Here is a 23,428-nt window from a genome sequence, read left to right on the forward strand (position 1 = left end):
CTCAAGCCGTGGATGTGGGCATGGGAGAGCAGCGCTCAACCACTTCCCCCGCCCACATTTTTTCTACTGGTCGGGGATCGAACCGGCAAACCCGAAGCTTGTCAAATTAAAAGATAGCTAGGCTATTATAAAAAAGTTGCATTGTTTGCATGATAAAATGTGATCAGGTAATCCCCAACAATGTAACTGTAATCTGATTACACAATTTTTTTATTGTAATCTGGACTGATTATAGTTACTTGATTTTTGTAATCTGATTACGTTATCCAGATTACATGTAATCCGTTACTACCCAACCCTGCTCACCGCAGTAGTAAATGGAAGCTTTTGATAGCGCACGCCACTAACGAAAAACGGAAAATCACCAGGACAAACCACTCAGGGGTGTAAGCTACTCTGGAACCATAGGTCACTAATTTGTGCGCTATTTACGTTTGATTACATTTCAGATGCGTGTTGGTTTCCTGTAGGCCTAGTATAGCGCTTTATTCTTTCTTTATTTTTCTATGTCCGTATATTGGGGGGGACATTTTGGTCATATTTGAATATTGGGGGGGACACGTCCCCCTCAATGTCTATGGTGACTACGGCCCTGGGCCCAGTTTCCCGAAAGCATCTTAAGAGCGTTGTAAAGTCCCTCTTACGAACGTCTTAAGAATTGCCGACTGTTTCCCGAAACAATCGTAGCTTAAGAGCGTCGTGAAAACACTCGTAGATCTACGAGTGCTCCAGAGTTGTCGTTACCGGCTAAGAGCGTCTTAACAGTAGGCTACTTCTCACTGAGGTCACCAATAGGACATACAGAGGAATTACAACTTAGAATACATAATCCAACTTACGTTCCCATTCTTTATTGTGTTTACCTGTGATGAATTAGATTTTAGCGTGCAAAACAGCATAGCCTACATTTAATGGCCATAATAATGTGATGAAAAGCGGACAAAAATGCAATCAAGTTGAAACGAGACATTGCCAGAATAGTTTGCCATTATCTTTGCTAAGTGAGGGCTATATTTTTATTAGGCCTATAAGGGTACAAGCAGAGAAAGGAACATGTGGTTTAGTCTGTAGGCCTACTGCATCAAAATCTAAGCCTACACATTTCCTCACTTTCTTACTCGACTTCTTTCTTATCTTCAAACGTGTTCTTAAGTGACACAGCGAAAAAGTAGCCTATTGCATGGTGCAACAATCTAATCTTAAATAATTACAATTATTTATGTCTCTGTGTGGTATATAACCTACTTGGGATGCTTACATGCAGATGTCAAAGGGTTTCTATTTTCGTATTGATGTGAATTAATGTGTAGATCCAAAGCTTAAACGGTAGGCCTAGCTGTGATGTGCAGTCACCTGACATCACCATCAAATCAGAGGATATTTCAGAACTATTAATGTGGACAGCTCCCCTTAAGAGCATCTTAAGAGCAGTGCACGTGCGTTCACGCTACGAGCATGTTCGGGAAACAGTCGGAAAAAACAAACAAACGATCTTAAGATGAATCGTAGAAATTCTCCGTCATTATCGGGAAACTGGGCCCTGGGCCCATTTTTCGCTGTGTCACTTAAGAACATGTTTGAAGATAAGAAAGAAGTCGAGTAAGAAAGTGAGGAAATGTGTAGGCTTAGATTTTGATGCAGTACTAGGCCTACAGACTAAACCACATGTTCCTTTCTCTGCTTTTACCTCATAGGCCTAATAAAATATATCCCTCACTTAGCAAAGATAATGGCAAACTATTCTGGCAACGTCTCGTTTCATAACTGGATTGCATTTTTGTCCGCTTTTCATCACATTATTATGACCATTAAATGTAGGCTATACTATTTTGCACGCTAAAATCTGATTCATCAGGTAAACACAATAAAGAATGGGAACATAAATTGGATTATGTATTCTAAGTTGTAATTCCTCTGTATGTCCTGTTGGTGACCTCAGTGAGAAGTACTGTTAAGACGCTCTTAGCCGGTAACGACAACTCTGGAGCACTCGTAGATCTACGAGTGTTTTCACGACGTTCTTAAGCTACGATGGTTTCGGGAAACAGTCGGCAAATCTTAAGACGTTCATAAGAGGGACTTTACGACGCTCTTAGGCTTAAGATGCTTTCGGGAAACTGGGCCCTTATGTGTATATGTGCACGCACACAAACTATGTGTGTGTGTGTGTGTGTTGTTTGTGTGGATCACCGAGTCACTCTTTGGGAAAGTATGCTGACCTCCCAATCGCCCTGCCCCAAAGCCATTGCCGACAGAGACACTGCCCTGAGGGAGAGAAGAGAACGGGACAGGATGTTTGATTTTTATATTTCACCATACTTATCTCTCTCTCTCTCTCTTTCTCTCTCTCTCTCCCTCTCTCTCTCTCTCCCTCTCTTTCTCCTTCTGTTTTACCATGCCTTCAAAGAAGGTATATTTCCTTTTAAGGTCCCCTGCTTGTCATTCACTGGGCCATTTTTTCCCTCTTTTTCGGTAAGGTTAAAAGCAATGATTACATTATTAGTTCTGTCAATTCAACTCATGCTTTCCCACCATCTATTCTTCACGGGGCCCCCTATTTGTGCATTTCCTTGCATTACAAGCAGGATTAATGAATACGGTTAGAGCCGAGTCACCTCAAACGTTGATGAATCGTGAGGTGTGTATGAATGGCGTGTTCGCTTACGCACACTCACACACACACACACACAGACACACACACACCAGCAGCAGCAGTTTAATGTGGACAAAGAGGTAATAATCTATCACCATTAGTGACCTCCTGAGGACCTTAAAAGAGAGTACGCCCTCTGTTTAATGCCATAATGGCAGCCTCCTTTTCTCAGACATAAGTATAGTATTGGAAAATAAGTATAGGCTAGTATTGGAAAATATTCTCCTATTTGCGTGTCTCGCTCTCTCTGTAAGCACCACTTTTCATAACGATACACCATACACTTCATCCCCCCCCCCCTACCTCTCTCTCTCTCACTCGGGCTCATAGCAGATGATGGAATAGGCTGAAAAATGGGCTTCGGCCCCTGTGGTGAGGAGGAACTTGTCAGGCCGGGAAAAGGTCATCTCAGACGCCACTTCTCTAAGTGCTGGCCCTCGAGGCGCCTCTGCACTGCACTGATCAGCACCCCTGACGTCTCGAAATGTGAAGGCGAAATAATAAATGACAAAACTACCGCCACCACCACCACCACCACCGATGTCCCCACCACCACTCTCTGCGACCAACCCTTGGCTCGCACCACTTCAAGTGGACTTGCATATGCGGCTGTGCTGGGGTTGGGGCGGCTGCTCTTTCCAGCAGCAGTCAACGGTAGCCAGAGGGGGGACCCTGGCGCTGTCGTCCCCAGCGCTCCGTGAGAGGCTTTGACATGATCTGGCGCTCCCACACAGAGGCTCAGCCTCTCCGCTGCTGCATTGCGCCGCGGCCTTTTTTTCCAGTCTTGCTGATTTCAAAATGGCCACCCCGGTCACGAGAGGGAAAGGCTAATTACTTGTGGAGACTGACCCTCCACAGCACACTTACCCATTCACACACACACACACACACATAGAGAGAGAGAAAGTATGTGTGTGTGTGTGTGTGTGTGTGTGTGTGTGTGTGTGTGTGTGTGTGTGTGTGTGTGTGTGTGTGTGTGTGTATCTGTGTGTATAGCCAAGAGATCCTCAAATCCACAGACTCCTTTGTCCTGGCAATTAGCCAGAAGCTCAACCAGTTGGTCTGCACTTCAATCAGGTTGTGATCTCTGTTCACACTGACACACACACACACACACACACACACACACACACACACACACACACACACAAACCCACATCCTGTGTAATTACACTAATTAACAGGAAGGAGAGCGAACAAAAAAACAGAAAAAAAGAAAACGAAACAACAACAACAACAGCAGCAGCATCCCGCCGAAGAGCCCGCAGCCGTGCCGCGACTGTTGAGTGGCAGCAAGCGGCTCGCTCCGTTTAAACGAATTAGACATTAGATCTGGTTCAATTAGGGGCCTCGGCGGATGTGACAACCGTGGGGGAGTGAGAGGGAGTGGGCCCTGGGCTGCTTTGATGTGTGAGGTTAGGGGCGCTAACCCGCCAAGGAGTTAAAAAAAAAAACTGCCACAAATAATGTGGAGGTGGAGAACAAGCAACTCAATCATGGATCCAAACACGAGCAGTAAATATGGCAGCCTAGTGAAGCTAGACGAAGACGAAGAACATATTCTATAGACAAAAGTAATGGGACATCTGCCATTATACCCACAGGAACTTCATGATGTCCCATTCTAAGTCATCTAAGGCATTGTTATGGAGCTGTAACAGCATCCACTCTTTTAGGAAATAATTCAGTGTGGAAATGTTGACCCATTTATTCAAGAGGAGTATTTGTGAGGTCAGGCACTCACTTAGTTGCTTCGGGTAAAAACCCTGTAATAATTGACTTCTGTAAGTCACTCTGTAAAAACCCTGTCTTTAAAAAAACCTGTAATAATTGACTTGTGTAAGTCACTCTGTAAAACCCCTGTAATAATTGACTTCTGTAAGTCACTTTGGATAAAAGCATCAGCCAAATGAATAAATGATACCAAAAAATGTTAATTCAGGGCCTGTGAAAAAACAACACCTCAGAGAGCACATTCGCTCTCAGCTGAGTGGAATTTATGATTATTACAATTTGGCGGGCGATTTGCCACCTGGATCGTGGATTCGGCACCACTGCATCCCCCCTACCGCCACCCCCTTCATTAACCAATTTGCGACAGCCGTCATTTTTGGGTGCAACTGCTGCGAACCCTTGGCTGTCGCTAAGTCAATACGCAACAAGCCGAATATGTTTATCGGTGGTGATAGCAACCAGCTGTTTTGGATTGGAACCCTGTCATCACAGTGGGGACTTCCTCCATGGCAGCTAACATATGTACAGGTGGCCAAGGAGCCAACTACACAAAAAGAAAAAAATTATATCTGGTGTCCAGTATCCTTGCTGTGATTTGATTTCAAAATATGGCAGGGTCAGAACAGGACAGACTCTCCCATCTAATGACCATCCTGGATTTTCCATTCCAATCATTCACGGTGGGTTATGTTCAGGAGTGAGTATGCCATGTGTTCATTAATGTCTTGAGGCTATCGCACGGAGCTTAAAATGAGTTGAATTTTTTCGGTGAAACTGGAAATTCATTATCGTGTGTATAGCACTTAATTTAATGCAGGTAAACCTTGTGGATTTCCAATTATTCACAATATAATACACCTGCACTCAGAATTCTAACAGGTTAGTGGATATAAAAAAAAAAAAACAGTCACTTGGCAGACAGACGATTAACAGCCTCATGGCATAGGGATTCACATAATGCAGTACTCCATCCCTCCACTGGCGTGGCCCTTTGCATATTCTCCTCACACGTCTGCCTTGATTCCTTGAACATCAAACAAGGACTCAAGAGCAAGCAGCAGAAGAGAGAGGTGTGAGGGGAGGTGAACAGAATAGCAAATTGTGGGCGAAGATCTACACACACACATACACACACACACACACAACCTATTCCTGTCAGGCAGGCAAAACAGCTCTGGCGACTGTTGGGGGTGATAATTCCTCCTCCCCTGATCTCTCCATCAGATGGAGCTATGATGGCGTGCAGTGCTCCGATGCGTCTCTTCCCAAACGTGGAATGAGAAACCAGTGTATCTGTGGCGTAGCTACAGGCGGAGATCAAAGCCCTGGCGTCCATAACAAATACAGGACCACTTTTTGAGGTGGAAATCAAAGGGTGGGGAAAATAAGGGCACGATTGGAGAACTCACCACAGGGAAAACAAACCTAACCCTTCTGCATAGATTTGTTTTGATTGACACTGCACTAAAAGGCTGCTCTTTTCTCTTTTTTTATTTCTATTAACTCCCCTCCCCTTTTTCCCCCATCCTCTGTCTCCCTCTATCACCCCCTCTCTCTCTCTCTCTGTCTCTCTCTCTCTCTCACTCAATCACTCTCTCTCTCTCTCTCTCTCTCTCTCTCTCTCACTCACTCCAGGGGGTTGTCTTGACTGATGAGGTAGAGTGCATGTCTTTTCTCTTGCTTGTCCATCTGTCCATTGCGACCCGCCTGTCTGAATTCGTCCATTCGAGCCATGAGACAGCGATCCAGGAAGAGGTCAGAGCTGGGGCTGCTGTGTTTGTGCTGCTATGTAAGACACACACACACACATACACACACACACACACACACAAACACACACACACACACACACACACACATGCACACACACACACACACACACACACACACACACACACACACACACACACACACACACACACACACACACACACACACACACACACACACAGTGTCAGTGTCAGTTTGTGTCAGTGTCTCACACATCACTCCTGCAGGGGACCAACTCAATAGCAAGGAGCTGGACAGAACTAAAGGATGTCAGCGTGTGTGTGTGTGTGTGTGTGTGTGTATGTGTGTGTGTAGGGGGAATGTGGCGTGAATACTGTATGGTAAAAGGGGTGATTCATGAAGCTTAAGGCTAAGAATGAAAAAAATAATCCAACATTTTTTGTGTTTTTTTTACTCTTAAATTATAATAACAAAACCATGAGTGACATAAAGAGGTCCGTGTCTTGTCACATCACAGGGGCTTTGTGGTTTAAAAATAAATAATTTATAAATAAATGGCACAAAAAGGCTTCCACCATGTGTAAAAGAGAAAAAAGGCCTATTTTTAGTTGGTTCACGTACCCATAGTTCACAGGCCCATTCTGCAGTGTCATCCAACAACTGGCTGATGATTTTGAGGAGCACGTCCTTTGATGCCTTTGACGTTTGAAGAGGAGAACCCCAAAACTAACGGCAACGGCAACATCGAAAATCGCCAAACAGCAACTGCCACCACCAACACCCCCCCCCCACACACCCCCCCCCACACACACACACACACACACACACACACACACATACACACCATCCCCCAAAACAAAATAAAGAGAAGCTGCAGCCAGAGGGAATCGGTCAGCTTTGATGCTCCCGTCCAACGGCTCCATCCGTCTATCTGTCCATCGCGGCCCACGTGGTGGTCAGGCGAAGCGCCTCCATCACGTCCGTAAGTGACAGCGGCGGTGACACATTACACCTTTCACGGGTGCCAGCCGAGTGTGTTGCCAATAAAAGTGACAGCACGCTTGTCACCTCAGCCCCCCGCCAACCAACCCCCCCCCAACCCCCCAGCTGAGGATGGCATCCGTGACAACGGCACACCACGTCGCCGCGCACCTTTACGGGAAGACTGACCCGCCATGGCGGACGGCAGAAGAAAAAGGCGAAGTGTAAAGGTGAGCGGCAAAGGTGGAGGGAAAAGAAAGCGGCTTGGATCAGGGTGGGTGGTGGAGTTGGTGGGTGGCTGGGTGGAGGGTTGGTGGGAAGACAGCGAAAGAGACTGGGGAAAGAACAAGCTGTGCTCTCAAGGCAGCGTTCCCAATCCACGGTGACAGGCGAGGCCACAGGAACGCCAGGAAAAAGGTAGGAGCTGTCGCCTGAAATGGAATGTGAGGCGGGCGGGTGCACCTCGAGGAAGGAAGAAAGGAAAAATTCACGAGCGGATGATTGCCGATGGGATAAACGCCAGCGAGGATTTAAGCTTCTAAGGATGTGCATCTGAATACTATTGTGTGTTTGTTTGTGTGTCTGTGTGTGAGTTTGCTTGTGTGTGTGTGTGTGTGTGTCTGTGTGTGTGTGTGTTGAGGAGGGAGGGTTGTCATTGTCCCCCCACCCCCCATTTGTCTTGTCTTAAATGACATTGCCATTTGCCATACAGGTGTAGGTGTCAGACGTTGCCCCCTTTTTCTCATTTCCTGCTCTTGATCATTATTCACACGCCCTCCAGTAGGGTGGGATAATCATAGACAAGGTCATAGGGCATTTAGAAAGATGGGGGGTTGGGGGGAGACAGTGCGCTGGAAAATATCACCTCTTCCATCACTCCCCAGTCCACATATCATATCTATCTCTCTCACATCCACAACTAGACTGAACACTGCTATCTTAAACAGTGGCCTCTAGTGGCCAGTGTGAGAAGTTACATGTGATATACCGGTACGTGAAGGAGGATGGAGGTGGGGGGTGTTTGAAGTATGACTCAGCAGCAGCCCCTGCTGAAACATAGAGAGCATTGCAGCACAGGCGTGCAGGGGAGGCGATGGCATGGAAGGGTGCATGGGATCAATAGAAGATAGCCAGCCCTTCCTCCTCCTCCTTCATAAAGCCACTCTGCAAATCGCCTGCTGGGAGCATCACTTGATCCATTTCAGTTTTATTGCGTGAAGAGCGCAGTGGCCGCCTCACACTCCGCCTGCACCCCCTCCATCCCCCGAAGGATGTCAAAACCGAAACATAATTAAAAATAACAAGCAAGGAAAAAAGGTGAAAAAAGAGAATGTGAGAGAGAGAGATAGAGAGAGAGAGAGAAAAACATGGGCTGGCCACCCGTATATATGCGTCTAATGCACGCACCTTGCATCCCAAATGAAGCTGTGGCATTATTGTCAAATGACTTCCCATTATGACTCTGTTCCTCTCAATTATGCACCGGGTGCTGCAGGCGTTGGGGACAGGAGAAGGGCCACGTCCAGAGGGTCTAATGACCAATTTTCTCTGACCAGAGCTGTCCGTCGAGGCACTTTGTGCTGCCTGTGATTCCCAGTTATTAGAAATGAATCATAATTAGCCCTCGGGTCATCACACACGCGGCCGCGACCAGCACTATAAGGTGTGACAGCGATTGTGTGTGTGAGAGAGAGAGAGTGATAGAGAGAGCGAGAGAGAAAGAGAGAGGGAATGAGGAAGGATGACAGAGCACTAGGAAGGTGAGTTCATATTAAAAAACAGAAATGGGAAATGGAGATGTGCAGGTTCTTTCGTCTGTGTTTGTGTGTGTGTGTGTGTGTGTGTGCGTGTCTGTGTGTGTGTGTGAAAGAGATAGTCAGAGTAGGGTGGTGCACTGTTTGACGGATCGAGCTCGTGAGAGTCGCATCACGCCACCAGGGCCGGCAGCTGTGTCTGCCCAAACAGGGACATTTGCTGTCGCCGGGAAAGAAAGCTGAGGTGCTTTTTCTTTGCCACCTCCACCTCCTCCTCCACCTCCACCTCCTCCACCTCTTCCTCCTGCTCCCAGCTGACTGCTAAACCTGTACAGATCACCAGAGTGTAGGTGCCTGGGTTTTTTGCCAATTAGCACCACATTCAGAGGGGCTGGGTGAAGGTGATCATTTTATCCCCCCTCACGCCGATTCTCCAAGCACAAATTAGCACACTTATTGTCAACACCGCTAGCCTTGAACGGCATTTGACTGGCCTGTATTTTTGACTAATTGTGTTTGACACAATTACTATCAATAGGATAATTGGTATTAATTTGCACAAAGAGTGAATGAATATGTATTGGTTAAACACAGTTAGGAAGAGAGGGATGGGAAAACAGACGCACTCACAGACACACACAAAGAGTGCACACACACACACACACACACACAGACAGACAGTTTGTGTGTTGCCAAGTGATCCTAAAATCAACAGACACACACATTCACACACACACACAAATCAACAGCTCACATCAATGTTAGCAGGGGGAGCGGAGAGTTAAACAGGCTCCATCTATTTGTTTTTCTCATGTTGACGGGGCAAATCAGTGCGGCACCATTAGCAGCCCACGCACATTCCTCATCGTCCTCTCTAACTTCCCTGCTCCCGGCCGCCATATTCATCACCCCCCCCCCACACACACACACACACACACCCTCTCTCGTTCCCCCTCTCTATTTCTCTCCCTCTCTCTTTCTCTCTCTTGCTCTGTGTCCCGCTCATCCTCCCTGCAGCTCGAGGTGACAGGATTGAAAAAGCGACGTCAGGCTAATGGTCAAGAGAGACACCCGTAATTACTTGGTCACAAGCCTTCTCCCTGCATAACAAGCGTGGTCTGCCCAGATGAAGCACAGAGAGAAAGAACAAGGGAGAAGGCTAGACTAGGAGGGGGTGCAGGAGTGACAGAAGGAGAAAGTGAGAGAAAGTGAGAGAGAGAGAGAGAGAGAGAGAGACAAAAGGGCAGAGGATAAAAAAAGAGCGAACGAAGGAAGATTGCAAGGACACACAACAGCCACCGCTTTTCAATGAGCCCTCATTAAGAGGATTGTGTGCTGCTTGCAGTTAACACGCCCAATCAGTTTGACAATGAGGACAGTGTCATTACATGTAACTACCACATGTAATTACATTGTAATTAACACACACAGTAATGCAAGGAGGCGGTGGCACAATTAGGAGCGATGCTTGAGGACATAGCCACTTGGAACGCCATAAATGCATACCACAGGCAAAGCCATTTCGGTGCATCAGGGCTCACTTGCAGGCCTGATCCTGGGCCAGGATGAATGAGAGAGAGAGAGAGAGAGAGAGAGAGAGAGAGAGAGAGAACGAGGGAGGGAGGGGGAAGAGAGGGGGAGAGAGGGGAAAGGCATGGCAGCAGCTGCTATGCAATCACTCTGCAGGCGAAACATGAGTCAGGGAGATAGAGTTTCACCATGGGGAAGAGGAGTGCAGAGAAAGAGCCAGGTCAGGTAACGCATAGTGCAGCCATATACACACACAAGAGAAAAAATATAAACACCTGGCTTACACACACACACACACACACACACACACACACACACACACACACACACACACACACACACGCACACAGTAAGAGAAGTCAACAATAACTTTTCACTCTGGATGGTGCCATTAACAGTTGATATGTGAGCAGCACACATCATCTCAGACTCAAACACACTCACATACACTTTTACACAAACACACATACCTGATTACTTTTAAGATGTGTTTCCAAGGACCTGTCAGGTACAGGCATCCATGTCAGACACACCTGTGTCTATAGGGCCACTGTAGAGACACAAAGAAAGAGACTGACAGAGAGAGAGAGAGGGGGAGAGAGAGGGGTCGAGAGAGAGAAAGAAAGCGAGAGAGAGAGAGAGAGAGAGAGAGAGAGATAGCGGGAGGGAGGGGTGTAACAAAAACTCATACTGGTTAAAGACAGAAATGAGACCTCAGAACAGTGGAAGTGGCAGAGTGAGAGGGAACGAGAGAGAGAGAGAGAGAGAGAGAGAGAGAGAGAGAGAGAGAGAGAGAGAGAGAGAGAGAGAGAGAGAGAGAGAGAGAGAGATCAGCAAGAAAAGTAAAAAAAAAAAAAAACTCTGAAGTGGAGAGAAAGTGAAGCAGAGAGAGAGAAGAAAAGGGAAGACGGCGGGAGCTGGCGATTTGTGTGAAGCGGCAAAACAGTGGGAGAGCCGGGCGGCAGGCGAGGGCGCACGCGGGGACGAAAAGAAAAGAGCACAGAGAAAGAAAGAGTGTCGGCGAGAGAGAAAAGGAGGAGGTGGAGGAGGTGGAGGAGAGAGAGAGAGAAAGGAGCTGACACAGTGATAATGTGGCTCTTGTATAGAGATTTAATCCCTGTTTGGAGCACAGCGGCGCTGCCTCCACGGGACTGGGCTGGCCAATATTGAAAGAGCTGGCAGAGGACAAAGAGACCCAAACTCCCAGACAGACACACAGACACACCTGACTGGGGCCAGGCGAGGATACTGCGACAGAGCCACAGTCTCAAAGCCCGACCAAAACACCACCCAGTGGACACCTGTTATCCATCGGCCTGCCCAGTCAATGCCCTTTAGTCCATCTACCTGGTCCTCTCTCTTTCTGTCCGTCTAGTCCTACTTGTGTGTGTGTGTGTGTGTGTGTGTCTGCCTGCCTGCCTGTCTCTTTCTGTCTGTACTGTATCTGTCGGCTGGCCACACGCTGACCCTCTAAGGCAAGATGATGCAGCAGATCCTGCAGGAGATGTTCATCGAGCCGGACCTGCTGGCCGAGCTCAACGAGGAGCAGAAGCAGATCCTCTTCTACAAGATCCGCGAGGAGCAGGTGCGCCGCTGGAACGAGCGGGAGAGCCGTGACCCCAACCCCCGCGTCTGCAAGACCGGTGAGTTAGAACCACCCCCGCTTCTCCACCCCCACAGATATACTCTCTTTAATAGACTCACATACACTCACATACTGTACATGGTTGACTCTTGTATTTCTTGAAGCAGTATACGCACATAATCTAGAAAGATGATATCGCCTGTATCATCCATAAACGTATGATAGCATTAAGGTGCTGGCTGACTTTCAGCATATGAAAGCTAATATAGCATGCATAACACATTGTGGTGTCATAGCATTAAAGTGCTATCTGACTTGCAGTATAAGTAACAGTCATGTCCAGAAAATGCAAAATAGTTTCATACATAGATGTGCCATGGCCTGATGCTGCCAACTAACTTGCAGTGTAAGTAACAGTGATATATTTATAAAGCTATATTATACATCATCCATGGAGGTGCAGTCATATATATAAGATGCTGTGGTATGCATAGAGTAGCCACTGCTTGAAGGTGCTGACAGACTTGCAGAGTGGAGCCAAGCAGGGTGAGTCATCTGTAGGAGTGCCCCCTCCCCCACATCTACACACACACACACACACACACACACTTCTGCTTGCCTGAATCTTGACAGAAATCATAATTATATTTGGGGCTGCTTGGGAAGTGTCTACAATTGTTATGTCACAAAATGGTTATACATGTAACTGTTAGATAACCTTCTTCCACTGCATGCATAACTGCTCCACAGTGTCTGTGGTTACATACTTCAATATCCAACAAAGATGTTATATACCTTTCATTTGTACAGAAAATGGCCCTTGGGCACAAATATTATGAATTCTTTGTAGAAATCACAGAGGCATCTTAAGAAAGAACTTAAAAGTGGGAATTATTTCTACTAATGCCTTCTGTAAATATTGCCTTTGTAATCCACCCTGGGCTTATTTCTAATGCCGTCAATTACTGGCTTTATTTATTGGGCTCCATAAAGTATGTGTCTTTCAGTAAACAATCCAGAGCGCAATGTTGCAATGTGTCAACCGTATCTTAAGTAATTGTCCCAGTGCCCCTGGTCAATTTGTTCTAGAGGAGGAGAATTCAGATGCAATCCTACTTTACTGGGCTGTTGCATATTACGGCATTGTTTTCCTCTAGATAAAAATACCCCTAAATCTCCAAGCATCATTTGCATTTGAAATGCTACTTCCCTTGTGCATTGAGAGGGGCTGGATTATCCCTGAATCGTGGTGTTGCCATGGTGCTCTCTAGTACAGCTCTCTTATGTGCACCTGTATGGTCTCCGTGGCAGCGCGTTCACACTTAGCCTAGGTGACATTCGTGTAATTCCTCTCGGGCTTCGAGGGAGAGCATCCGTGAGAGCACTATCTCCGTTCCATGTGAAGTTTTTTTTTGCCCCAGTCGCTGTCTGATTGTCTAGTTGAAGTGTATTACATCCAACAGCTCTTCCCTCTAAGCGAGAGTTCCTTATACCCTCACCCAGGTTTCAGGCGGCATCGCCGCTATCTCTTTGAAATGCGATCTGACTGTAACACCTGTAAGTTTCGGTGGTGAGACTGAATTATCTCCATTTCTTTCTCTCTCTCAGACACACACTCTCTCTCTCTCTTCCTGTCTCTGTCTCTCTCTATCTTCTTCTCTCTGGCCAAGTGATGATGTGTGAATGAGCGAGTTTGGATTTTATCTTATCTGCCAGCGCTGGTGTGTTAATGGTACAGGAGATAGAGGAGGCAGGGGAGAGAAGGAGAGAGGGAGGTGAGAGAGGAGAGGAGAGGCAGGCGGGGCGGAGATGGGAGGGGAGGAGAAGAGAGGGGATGTTCTGGATGAGGCCGAGAGTGGGTGCTGCTTCCTTAAGTGCACTCTTATTTTTTCACTCTCTCTCTCACTGTCCTCCATGTTGCGGAGACCATTTTAGGTGCCACTTAAGAACAAAGGAGTTTTCAAAGAGCACAGAATTGTTTGAAATACAAGGTTTTTTATTCTGCCATTAGGCGTATGCTGAAAACACAAATTTGATACATGCCAGGCACAACGACAACCAGTGGCACAGCCTGAGGGAGTATAGCCTGCAAATTATTTGAGGATGAATGCTTGGGAGGAAGTTGTTTCCCTTAAGGAACGTTTTTGTCTTTCAATGTCTTTATACTCCCGAGTTCCTCCCTTGTGCTTACATGAGTCCCCAGTATGGTGGGATGTCTTCATCAGACAGGCGAAGTGAGAGACTGACTGGAAAATGAAGACACCTCTGCTCATTCTCCTGGTCCTGAACAAAGATAAATGTTCCTCATTATTGTCGAGGATTAAAAACAAGAGCTTTGTCTCAGATAAATGTTTTAGTGCTGTTAAATTAATTAGCTATGTTTCAAAGCTAGCTGCTGGCCCACTAATGTGCTTGCTTGAGACAGCACACTTGGCCGCACAACCAGTAAATTAATGTTAAAGTAGCAATAAGGAACTCTGGTAGAAAAGGGGGCCAGCTGACCACCTGAAAAATGCGCAAAAACACAACAAAAGCACAACTGGGGCTGACAAAAGCTAACTAGCATGCAATTGGTGTCTTTTGGCAACATGGCCACTGATGTTGTGCTGTGAAAGCTTTTCTTGCGACAGGTACGTTTACGTGTCCTCCACATGACCAACAAAATGCATTCTAAGATGATCCCAAAACTATTTAGTCTGCAAAAACATACGTCAAAAAAGTGTACCTTACAAATGGCACCTTGTTTAGATAGTGTTGGTCAAATTCTCCATCGTGGTGGCGGAGTGACGGCGCCTCCGTGCTGACCTGTTGTTGTTTATTTCTCTGGCCAGGTGAGCGGCGGGGCATCCAGTGGCTGATGGGCAGAGATGGGGATGTGTGGGTGTGGGTGATGGGGGAGGCGAAGGGGGACAAGCCCTACCAGGACATTGTGGAGGAGCTGATGGAGGAGCGCGCCAGGAAACAGGCCCAGCGCGAGGCCCAGGAGCTCTGGTGAGTGAAAGAGAGAGCGAGAGAGAGAGAGAGAGAGAGAGTGAAAGAGAAAGAGAGAGAGAGAGAGAGAGAGAGAAAAGGGGGTTCATGTGGTGAACTTGAAACATTCTGGAGGAACAGATGGAGGTAAAGACACATGCCTAGTATGAGGCCCAGAAGAGAGAGGGAAAGGGGGAAAGAGAGAGAGAGGGAGACAGAGAGGGGGGAGAAGGAGGGGTGGAAGACATGAAACATTACAGAGCTGATGAGACTAGAGGGCCAGTAGGAACAGCCAGTTCAAGGCCACGGAGCTCTAGTGAGAAAGGATGGACAGGAAGACAGGCTCTCGAGTTACAGTGAGACAGTAAGGGAGAGAGACAGGAAGGAAGATGAAGCATTGGTGCTGCAAGAGATGATGAGAGAAGGAGGAGAACGATGGAGCCAGTAGCTCTAGAGAGAAGGAGGGGGGTGGAAGGATGGAGAGGGGTGAGAGATGGAACATTGGTGTGATGATGAAAAGAGAGAGAAAGATGAGAGATGAGGTCTGGGAGGTGGGGGGGGGGGGTTTGATAGGTTTGAGGGGACTATCTATTCCCCTCTCCACTCCATTCTCTTGAATAACAAGCGAAAAACTGTGTGCTAGGCTATGTACTGTACAAGGCACTCCAGATGGAGGGGAGCACACAAATATGTGTAGAAAAGCTGCAGTATTTCACAGTCGAAACCTTACACAATGCATTCCAAGGATGCAGGAATGTGTGGTGAGGAGAGAGAAGTAGAGGAGAGAGATGGTGTGAATAGGAGTGGGCGTGAGAGGGCGACAGGGGGGGAAACGTGTCGCTCAGTCTGTGCCACGCATCATCATCCCGTAGGCGTGTGAAAGAGGCCGAGATCGAAAAGAAGTTCCGGGACGCCATGGCGAAAGAGAAGGCTCGCTTCGTCGCTGGGAAGTGGAAAGAGGAGATAGATGACAGGAGAGCGGCGAAGCAGGTGGAGGAGGAGAACCGCATCCGGGAAGAGCTGAAGGTTAGCCTCACACACACACACACACACACACATTCATACACTCACACACACTCATACACTCACACTCACAAACAGAGACACACACACACACACACACACTCACACACACACACACAGACACATACACACACACACACACTCACACACACAAACACACACACACACAAACAGACACACACACACACACTCACACACTCATACACACACACACACACACACACACACACACACACACGAAAAAATTACTGCGTTGTTGCTAAGCAATCATATCACATGTTACGTATTACACTGGCATATAGCATGATTTATGATCAACACATAGACATACACGTCATGCTTGCTATGCACACACAAACGACTGCCTTCATGCACTATGTATAATTTGACAAGGATAATCATTATCATAGTCATTCACCGTCACCACACAGACAGCATGAATTCAGTGAAGTGTTTGACAGCAAGATATAACACAGAGAATACTGATGTACGCTCTTTATACTTAAAAAATTGACAAAGCACTGTGGCCTTGATCCTTCTTCATTCCCCAAGCTGGAGGGGTTGGGGAGAGTTTTTGTGTTTGCACTTCACAGACTCGCGCTGTGCCACGTGTCTATGTCTACAATTAGATGGAGTCTGTGTCCTTCTCTTCTTCTCTCACCTTCGCCTTTAATTACCCAATACTAATGGAGATCTGTCTTAATTTGCCCCCCCTAATTAAAGTTGCTGTTCTTTGTTGGTGTTCTGAGAGCGGCTGAATTATTTAAACCTAATTGAAACCCTTATGGAATTTAGATAATCACCTCGCCGCAAGACAACACCTTCCGCCGACGTTACGTCTTATCTGCTAGATGCTGGCTGGAGATGGGGGGGGGGATGGGGGAGTCGAACACCGTGAATGTGACTGCGTATGCCTTTGTGTTAAGCAGACGACAAAGACAGGTAGAAGGAAGGCGAGGTATTTGATAAGACGCCTGATTCATCTGTGTGTGTGTGTGTGTGTGTGTGTGTGTGTTTTGTAGAAGTGCAAAGAGGAGGAGAGGCAGAGGGGGGAGGAGGAGATCCGTCGGGCGGAGGAGAGGAGAGCGAAAGAGCTGTACATCTCCCTGAAGCAGGAGGAGAAGAAGAGCGAGAGAGATGACAAGGAATGGCAAGAACAATGTACGGCCAGAAAAATAGCAAACAGGGATGATACACATCCACTTGTGAGGAGGGGGAATAAATGATCTTAGAAATATATCCAGTGAAAGAGAGAGACAGAGGGTTGGCATTTCTGAAATGATTGTTTTGTTTCCCTTAGTGAGGCGCTCGAAAGCGGCCGACGAGGAGATGAAGACGAAGGCGAGGCGTGCCCGTGACGAGTACAAGCGCCAGTCGCTGCGCGCCATTGACAAGGGCCTGGTGGCGGGCCTAAGTGGACTTTTCCAGAAGACGCACCTCAACGGCTCAGGCCAGAGCCGGCGGCACAGTGCCATCATCGAGCAGTCGTCCACTGGCGCCGCAGCGGCCCCACTGCCCGAGGCCAGCCGCCCTGCAGCCACCTTGGTGACAACAAACACATCTGCACCCGTGGCAGTGAGTGCCCCGCCCAGCGCTGGCTCCACGCACTATCGCCGCAGACCGAATCGTCGCCATAGCAGCCCGGCAACACAGTCCCTCTCAGAATGGTGAACAAACCCACATTATATATTCAAAATATGACATATACTTGGATGATATAATATATGCTTTCATCTCCTCTGTTTCAAAACGGGAGGAATTTGCCGCATTTTTTAGGGACAAGATCACAAAAATCAGGCTAGACCTTAGCCACGCTCAACAGAATATGCAAGAACCCCCATCTGCGGATGCCTCTCCTCTGCCTGAGACTAAAATGAGTATTTTTACTGCCTTGATAAAGAAATGCTCAGGAAAGAAGTAATGCAACTTAAACCCTCTGCTTGCTCACTTGACCCCATCCCCACTACCTTCTTTAAGATTCGTCTTCAACTTCCTGGAAGATGAAGTTCTAGCCATTGCAGTCCACTCCCTTCTCTCTGGTACTTTCCCTCAGACACTAAAAACTGCTGTCGGCAAGCCCCTCCAAAAATAAATTAACCTGGATCCTTCAGTGCTAAATAATTTCAGACCAATTTCAAATCTTCCCTTCTTAAGTAAAATTCTTGAGAAAGGCAGCTAAATGATTACCTCCAGCTGAGCGGTACACTTGAGAAATACCAATCTGGTTTTCAATCCCATCATAGCACAGATTAACCGATTACACAATTATGTTGGTCTCTCTGGCCCAGAGAGACCTTGTTTAAGACTTATCTCTCTGGCAGAGATGTTTCAGTCTCCCTTGGTGAACACTTGCATAATTTGTGGGGTCCCTCAAGGCTCCATTCTAGGACCTGTGTTGTTCAGTCTCTATATGCTACCGCTAGGAAACATCAGGGAACATGGGGTTCATTTTCATAGCTATGCTGATGCCACCAAACTATACATTTCTTTATCACCCAATGACACTAGTCCTATTGATAAACCCTTAACTTTCTGCAATTGGATAAAAACAAGACAGAAGTCCTAATCATCGGAACAAATGTCCAAAGAGAGAAACTATGTCTTAACTTAAACCCACTAGCACAAAACACCAAGCACCTGGCGAAAGATCTTGGCGTACTCCTAGACTCTGACTTAAATTTTGAATCTCACATCAGTAGCGTCACTAAAAATGCTTTTTATCACCTTAGAAATATTGCCAAAGTGCAAACCATGTCCCATGTCACTAGCCTCAAACTATTCTCATCTGTGGTTCCCCAATGGTGGAATGCACTCTACCTCTTGAAGACTCAGCTCTTTCAAGAGTTCCTCCTCTCCCTACACCACTAACAACCCAACACACTTGCACTTATGTTTTTCACCATCTCTCTTATCTACGTCCTTAGCTCTAAACTGTCATTTTATTTCTTATACAAGGTAGCACTTGTAACACTATTGTCTCTTATTCAAACTGCACATTGAGTATTGTCTATTATTTGTAGATCACTTTGGAAAAAAGCATCAGATATATGAATAAAGGTACAAATCCTCCACCATGTCAATACGTAAACACTCTTACTCAAATATGAAGCATAGTCTATGGCAGGGGTGGGCAAACTTTTTGACTCAAGGGCCACATTAGGTTTTGAAAATTGGCCGGCGGGCCACACAACCCCCCCCCCCCCCCCCCCACACCACACGCCTAAAAAAAAACATTTTTTATAGCCTATAATTTAGAATGAAAAGTATTTGTTTTAAAATACTGCTAATTTGTTTTAAAAATACTGCTAATTTTATGCTGTTTAACAAATGTATAAATTGTACACTATCGCTTTAAGACAGTCGCTTTAATTCACGTTTATTTCTCAATGATCTTCTGCCTGCTCCACTATGGCTAGTGCTGTACCTACGGCTGGGCCCTCTCACAGTTTTTAAATGGTCAGTAGTGGGAACTACTGTTGCCTTCATGATTTCCTTTTAAAACTTTCTTATAAGGAGATATCAATTATCAACAATCACAAGCCAGCTGGAACCTGCGGCTCTCTCTCCCTCTCCCTCTCGTGAGTGCAGACGCGTTCCCAATTAAATGGATTGCATTATGTTCACGTTAGATCTGCTGCAAAGGAGATAACTAAGAGTTAACTTAGTTTAACATGATGTTATCTCTATTTAACATGATGTTTTGACATTGACATTGTAAACGTTATCTAAGGAGAGTGAAAAGCAGTTTGCAGTAAAGCTAACCAACGTCTATCGCAGGAAAAAAATAGCGAGCAGCCTGATAACTAGCCTAAATGAAATGCTCGGCGGGCCGGATGAAAGTGCTTGGCGGGCCGGATCCGGCCCGCGGGCCGTAGTTTGCCCATCCCTGGTCTATGGTGTTAACAGTACATTTCTCCAGACTTCCTTAGAATTGCAAGCTGAACGTACAGTAGAAGCACCCGCAATGGTCATAAAAACCTGTGCAATAAAAAAAGTGCAATAAAAAGAGTGCCCCCCTTCCCCTCTTCACCTCCTCTCATTGTATCCCCCTCTCCCAGCCCTGTGTGGAACCGGCCGGCCCGACCCAGCTCACGCGAGTCCATCCTGCGCTGGTTCCGGGAGGAACAGCGGCCCAAGAGAGCCGGCTACCAGAGGAACAGCAACACTATAGCCCCCTGGTTCCACGGTGGGTGCAGCACCTTACACACCAAATACAAGTGTGCGCGTGCGTGCGTGCGTGCGTGCGTGCGTGCGTGCGAAGAGGAGGATGAGAAGAGTACCCTTCAGAGAAAAAAAGGCAAAGACTTGACAGAGAGATGGGGAGGCAAGAGAAAGAGAATGTTGATTACAGACAGCAAAATTGAAAAAGGCAGAGAAGATGACAGATGAAAGAGTTGTTCAGGGATAAATAAATAAATATATATATATATATATATATATATATATATATATAAATAAATAAAGGCAAATTGAGTGTGTGGATGTGAGAGGGGCCAGGGCTAAGGAGGGGAGGCCGGAGAATGGATGGGGGCAGCTCAATAATTCTCAGCGTGCGCCAGGCTGATTGGGGTCACAGTGAGCGACTGGGAGGGATTGAGCGCTGATCAGATTAACGAGGGCGTGAGTGACAGCAACTCCGACCCGGCAACAACTGGCGTCAGACTCAGTGCCAGGGAACAGGGGGTGACTGCGGCGACATTGGCCAGAAACACCTGTGTCCGCCACGTCCAGCGTTACAAGCAGCCTCGCACACAATCGCTCAGACACTCAATCACTCACACGCTTTCTCCCCCCTAGTTCTTGGGCTGCTGTTCTATAGATTGTTCCCTTCCTATCTGCACCTGGCTGTCTTCCTGCCTGTCGTGATTCTTGCCTGCTGCTGTCGTCGCCACATTTGCACTCTCTCTCTCTCTCTCTCTCTCTCTCTATCTCTCTGTCACTCCACACAACCAACAGGGAACTAGGCAACACATCAGAACATGTCTGTTACTCCGTCGGAGGGTGGTGGATTCTTTTGATGTGATGCTTAAAAAAAGAATTGCTCTATTTTTGTCAAACACAAGACGGCCCAGTAGTACATGTAAAGAGGAAAAAGCCTGGTGAAACTCCAGAGATAAAGCTGGCACAGCACACCTCTCTAAATTCATTTGTTTTGACCAGGAATTAGAGGCAGTGAATAAATGCTAATGTTTTTACCCCTGGAAAAAAAAACAAGGCACTGTTTGACAACATTTATTTAACATGTTGGCAGGTGAGTCAACCCTCCCCGAGCATTGCCCATGAATGTGTAATTTCACCCAAGGGGTACACATGTACTTTTGAAATATTTTTCTGCAGCGCTTTATTTGTTATTCTTTGCAGTGATGTGAATCATTTCTATGAGCAAGCAGGAGTATCATTTGAGATAAAAACCCTTCCAGCTCAGTGTTGTTATCTCAGCGTGAAAATTTGGGAACATTGAAACACCACTCCCCTCTTCCCTCCCACCCCTCCATCTGCACTCCACTCTACCCTCCCCCCTTCCCTCCCACCACTCTGTATCCTCCACTCCCCACTCTTGTTCTCTCCAGGCATCATTTCGCGACAGGAGTCCGAGGCTCTGCTGATGAATGCCAGCGAGGGCAGCTTCCTGGTCCGCGTGAGCGAGCGCATATGGGGCTACACGCTCTCGTACCGCACGCCGTCTGGCTTCAAGCACTTCCTCATCGACGCCTCAGGCGACTACTACAGCTTCCTGGGCGTGGACCAGAACAGACACGCCACTCTGGCTGACCTCATCGACTTCCACAAGGCAGGTGACCCCCATCAACCATGAACATGCACAAGGGGGCACACAAGGCTGTTCATGTGTGCACAATCTGCACATACAGTACACAAACATACAGTATGTCACAGAACACCTTGTTGTCAAGGTTACCACTCAACCTATAAGATTAAAACCTGGGATGACCTAAAGGCATAGAGTGGTCTACAGACTGCCATATTAGTTCCAGTTTACCTTATAATATAATGCATTATGGCAGTACTGCAAGAATACTAATGCAGGTCTATGTCTACGGTGAAATAGACATAACAGCAGTCTGTCCACTGCCTGTGTCAGCAAAGGTCTGCTATTGAATAAAACATGGTAACCCTGTGAGATCCTTTATACACTTGGGCCCAATGGAAATGTGACGTTGTGCAGATCAGCAAAGTTGTTTTGCACTTAAAAATTCCCCCCCCAAAAAAAAAAAAAAGTCAACTGTGTCCTTACTGAATTCGGAGACCAGTACAGAAACTAGTTAAGGGAGACCAGCGCTTGGTATCAAACTCAGAACACAGCCACATCCCTGTGACTCAGTGACACGGGTCAGGAGCAGGCTGTCGTTAGGAACAGCTGGTCGGCAGCTATCTCCAGGCTTATATTACACACTGCCCTCATTAGATCAGACCCTTTTCATGGAGCTAACACAGAGCCGCACTGACCCCAGACCTGTGCTCCCCGGTCAGCGAGAGGAACCGGCAGCCCTTTTCCGTCACTTAATTCTTCATCTGATGTCGCCGCCACCAGATGTAACTAGTTTTGCGAGCCAGACGGCAAGTGCCATGGTGCCCCTGCAACAGAGTCATTATGTTCCATTCTCCATGTTAGTGTCATGATCCCACCCCTAGATCTGCCTCACACAGCAGCCCAAGTGATCTACCAACCTCAACAATCAACAGCCTCATAGGTTAAAGGTGTTAATTCTGTTCATAAGAGCTTTGCCGTGTAGATGTGATGGGTGTGATGGATGTGATGGAAGTATGAATAACAACAGCATGTTGTTATTCATACTGTTGTATTGTTTGTTGACTAACATCTTTCTCACTCTCGCTCTTTGTCTCTCTGCAGGAAGAGGTCATCACCACATCCGGAGGAGAGCTCCTCCAGGAGTCTTGTCGTCCGAGGTCCTCCAACGTGGACTATGGGGGTCTCTTACTGCTTCCTCCTCCACCCTGACAGAGATAAACACAGACACAACCTGCCCAACTCAATCATATACACACACGTACACCAACACATACACTAGCACACCTCAGACATTCAGACCTGCCTGTTTGACACGTTATACGTACAGGCTGACCACTCTCACACAGGCACTCCAAGCGTTGGTCTTTCCACTGCTTGTTCTGTAACAGATTTGGATCGTGGGACAAAAACACATGCTATTTCTGCACCCTGTCCATGGGACAGCCTGAGCAGACCCGCTGTCCTGTGCTCCTTTGTCTTCCTCTTTTGAGCGGTTATTAGTCACCCATGGACAGACAATCGTTTTCTCCCACAATGACATGTCCACGTCTGTTTCTTGTCTGCTCTTGTCAGATTGTTTTGTGTGGCTGCTGTTGCTTTTTACCAAGTTCGGTTTCTTTTTTTTGTAGTCACTTGAAATAAACACCTCATTCTTGTCTTTCTACTAGTTTACAGTCTCTTCATCTCTTTCCCTCTCC

At 46.9% G+C, this 23,428-nt stretch overlaps 1 protein-coding gene across 1 annotated transcript; it reads left to right on the top strand.

Annotated features, from left to right (window-relative positions):
- Nucleotides 1-11,863: 11,863 nt before the first annotated feature.
- Nucleotides 11,864-22,940, top strand: sh2d4bb (SH2 domain containing 4Bb). Its single transcript, XM_076298787.1, has 8 exons — nt 11,864-12,026; nt 14,800-14,959; nt 15,811-15,964; nt 16,984-17,122; nt 17,262-17,628; nt 20,020-20,147; nt 21,532-21,752; nt 22,833-22,940. Exons 1-8 carry the CDS (start codon nt 11,864-11,866, stop codon nt 22,938-22,940), a joined length of 1,440 nt encoding a protein of 479 aa, XP_076154902.1.
- The last annotated feature ends 488 nt before the right edge of the window (nt 22,941-23,428 follow it).

This window comes from Alosa pseudoharengus, unplaced genomic scaffold, assembly GCF_046254945.1.
Source record: "Alosa pseudoharengus isolate Yale_2024_CS ecotype anadromous, Long Island Sound unplaced genomic scaffold, YU_APseudo_1.1 YU_APseudo_1.1_scf_21, whole genome shotgun sequence".
NCBI lineage: Eukaryota > Metazoa > Chordata > Actinopteri > Clupeiformes > Clupeidae > Alosa > Alosa pseudoharengus.

Excerpts from the sequence above, each read along its gene's own strand:
- sh2d4bb (XM_076298787.1), top strand. The coding sequence starts at position 11,864 with ATGATGCAGCAGATCCTGCAGGAGATGTTCATCGAGCCGGACCTGCTG. Across the intron at positions 12,027-14,799 it reads CCCCCGCGTCTGCAAGACCG|GTGAGCGGCGGGGCATCCAG; the intron begins GTGAGTTAGAAC and ends TTCTCTGGCCAG. Across the intron at positions 20,148-21,531 it reads TATAGCCCCCTGGTTCCACG|GCATCATTTCGCGACAGGAG; the intron begins GTGGGTGCAGCA and ends TGTTCTCTCCAG.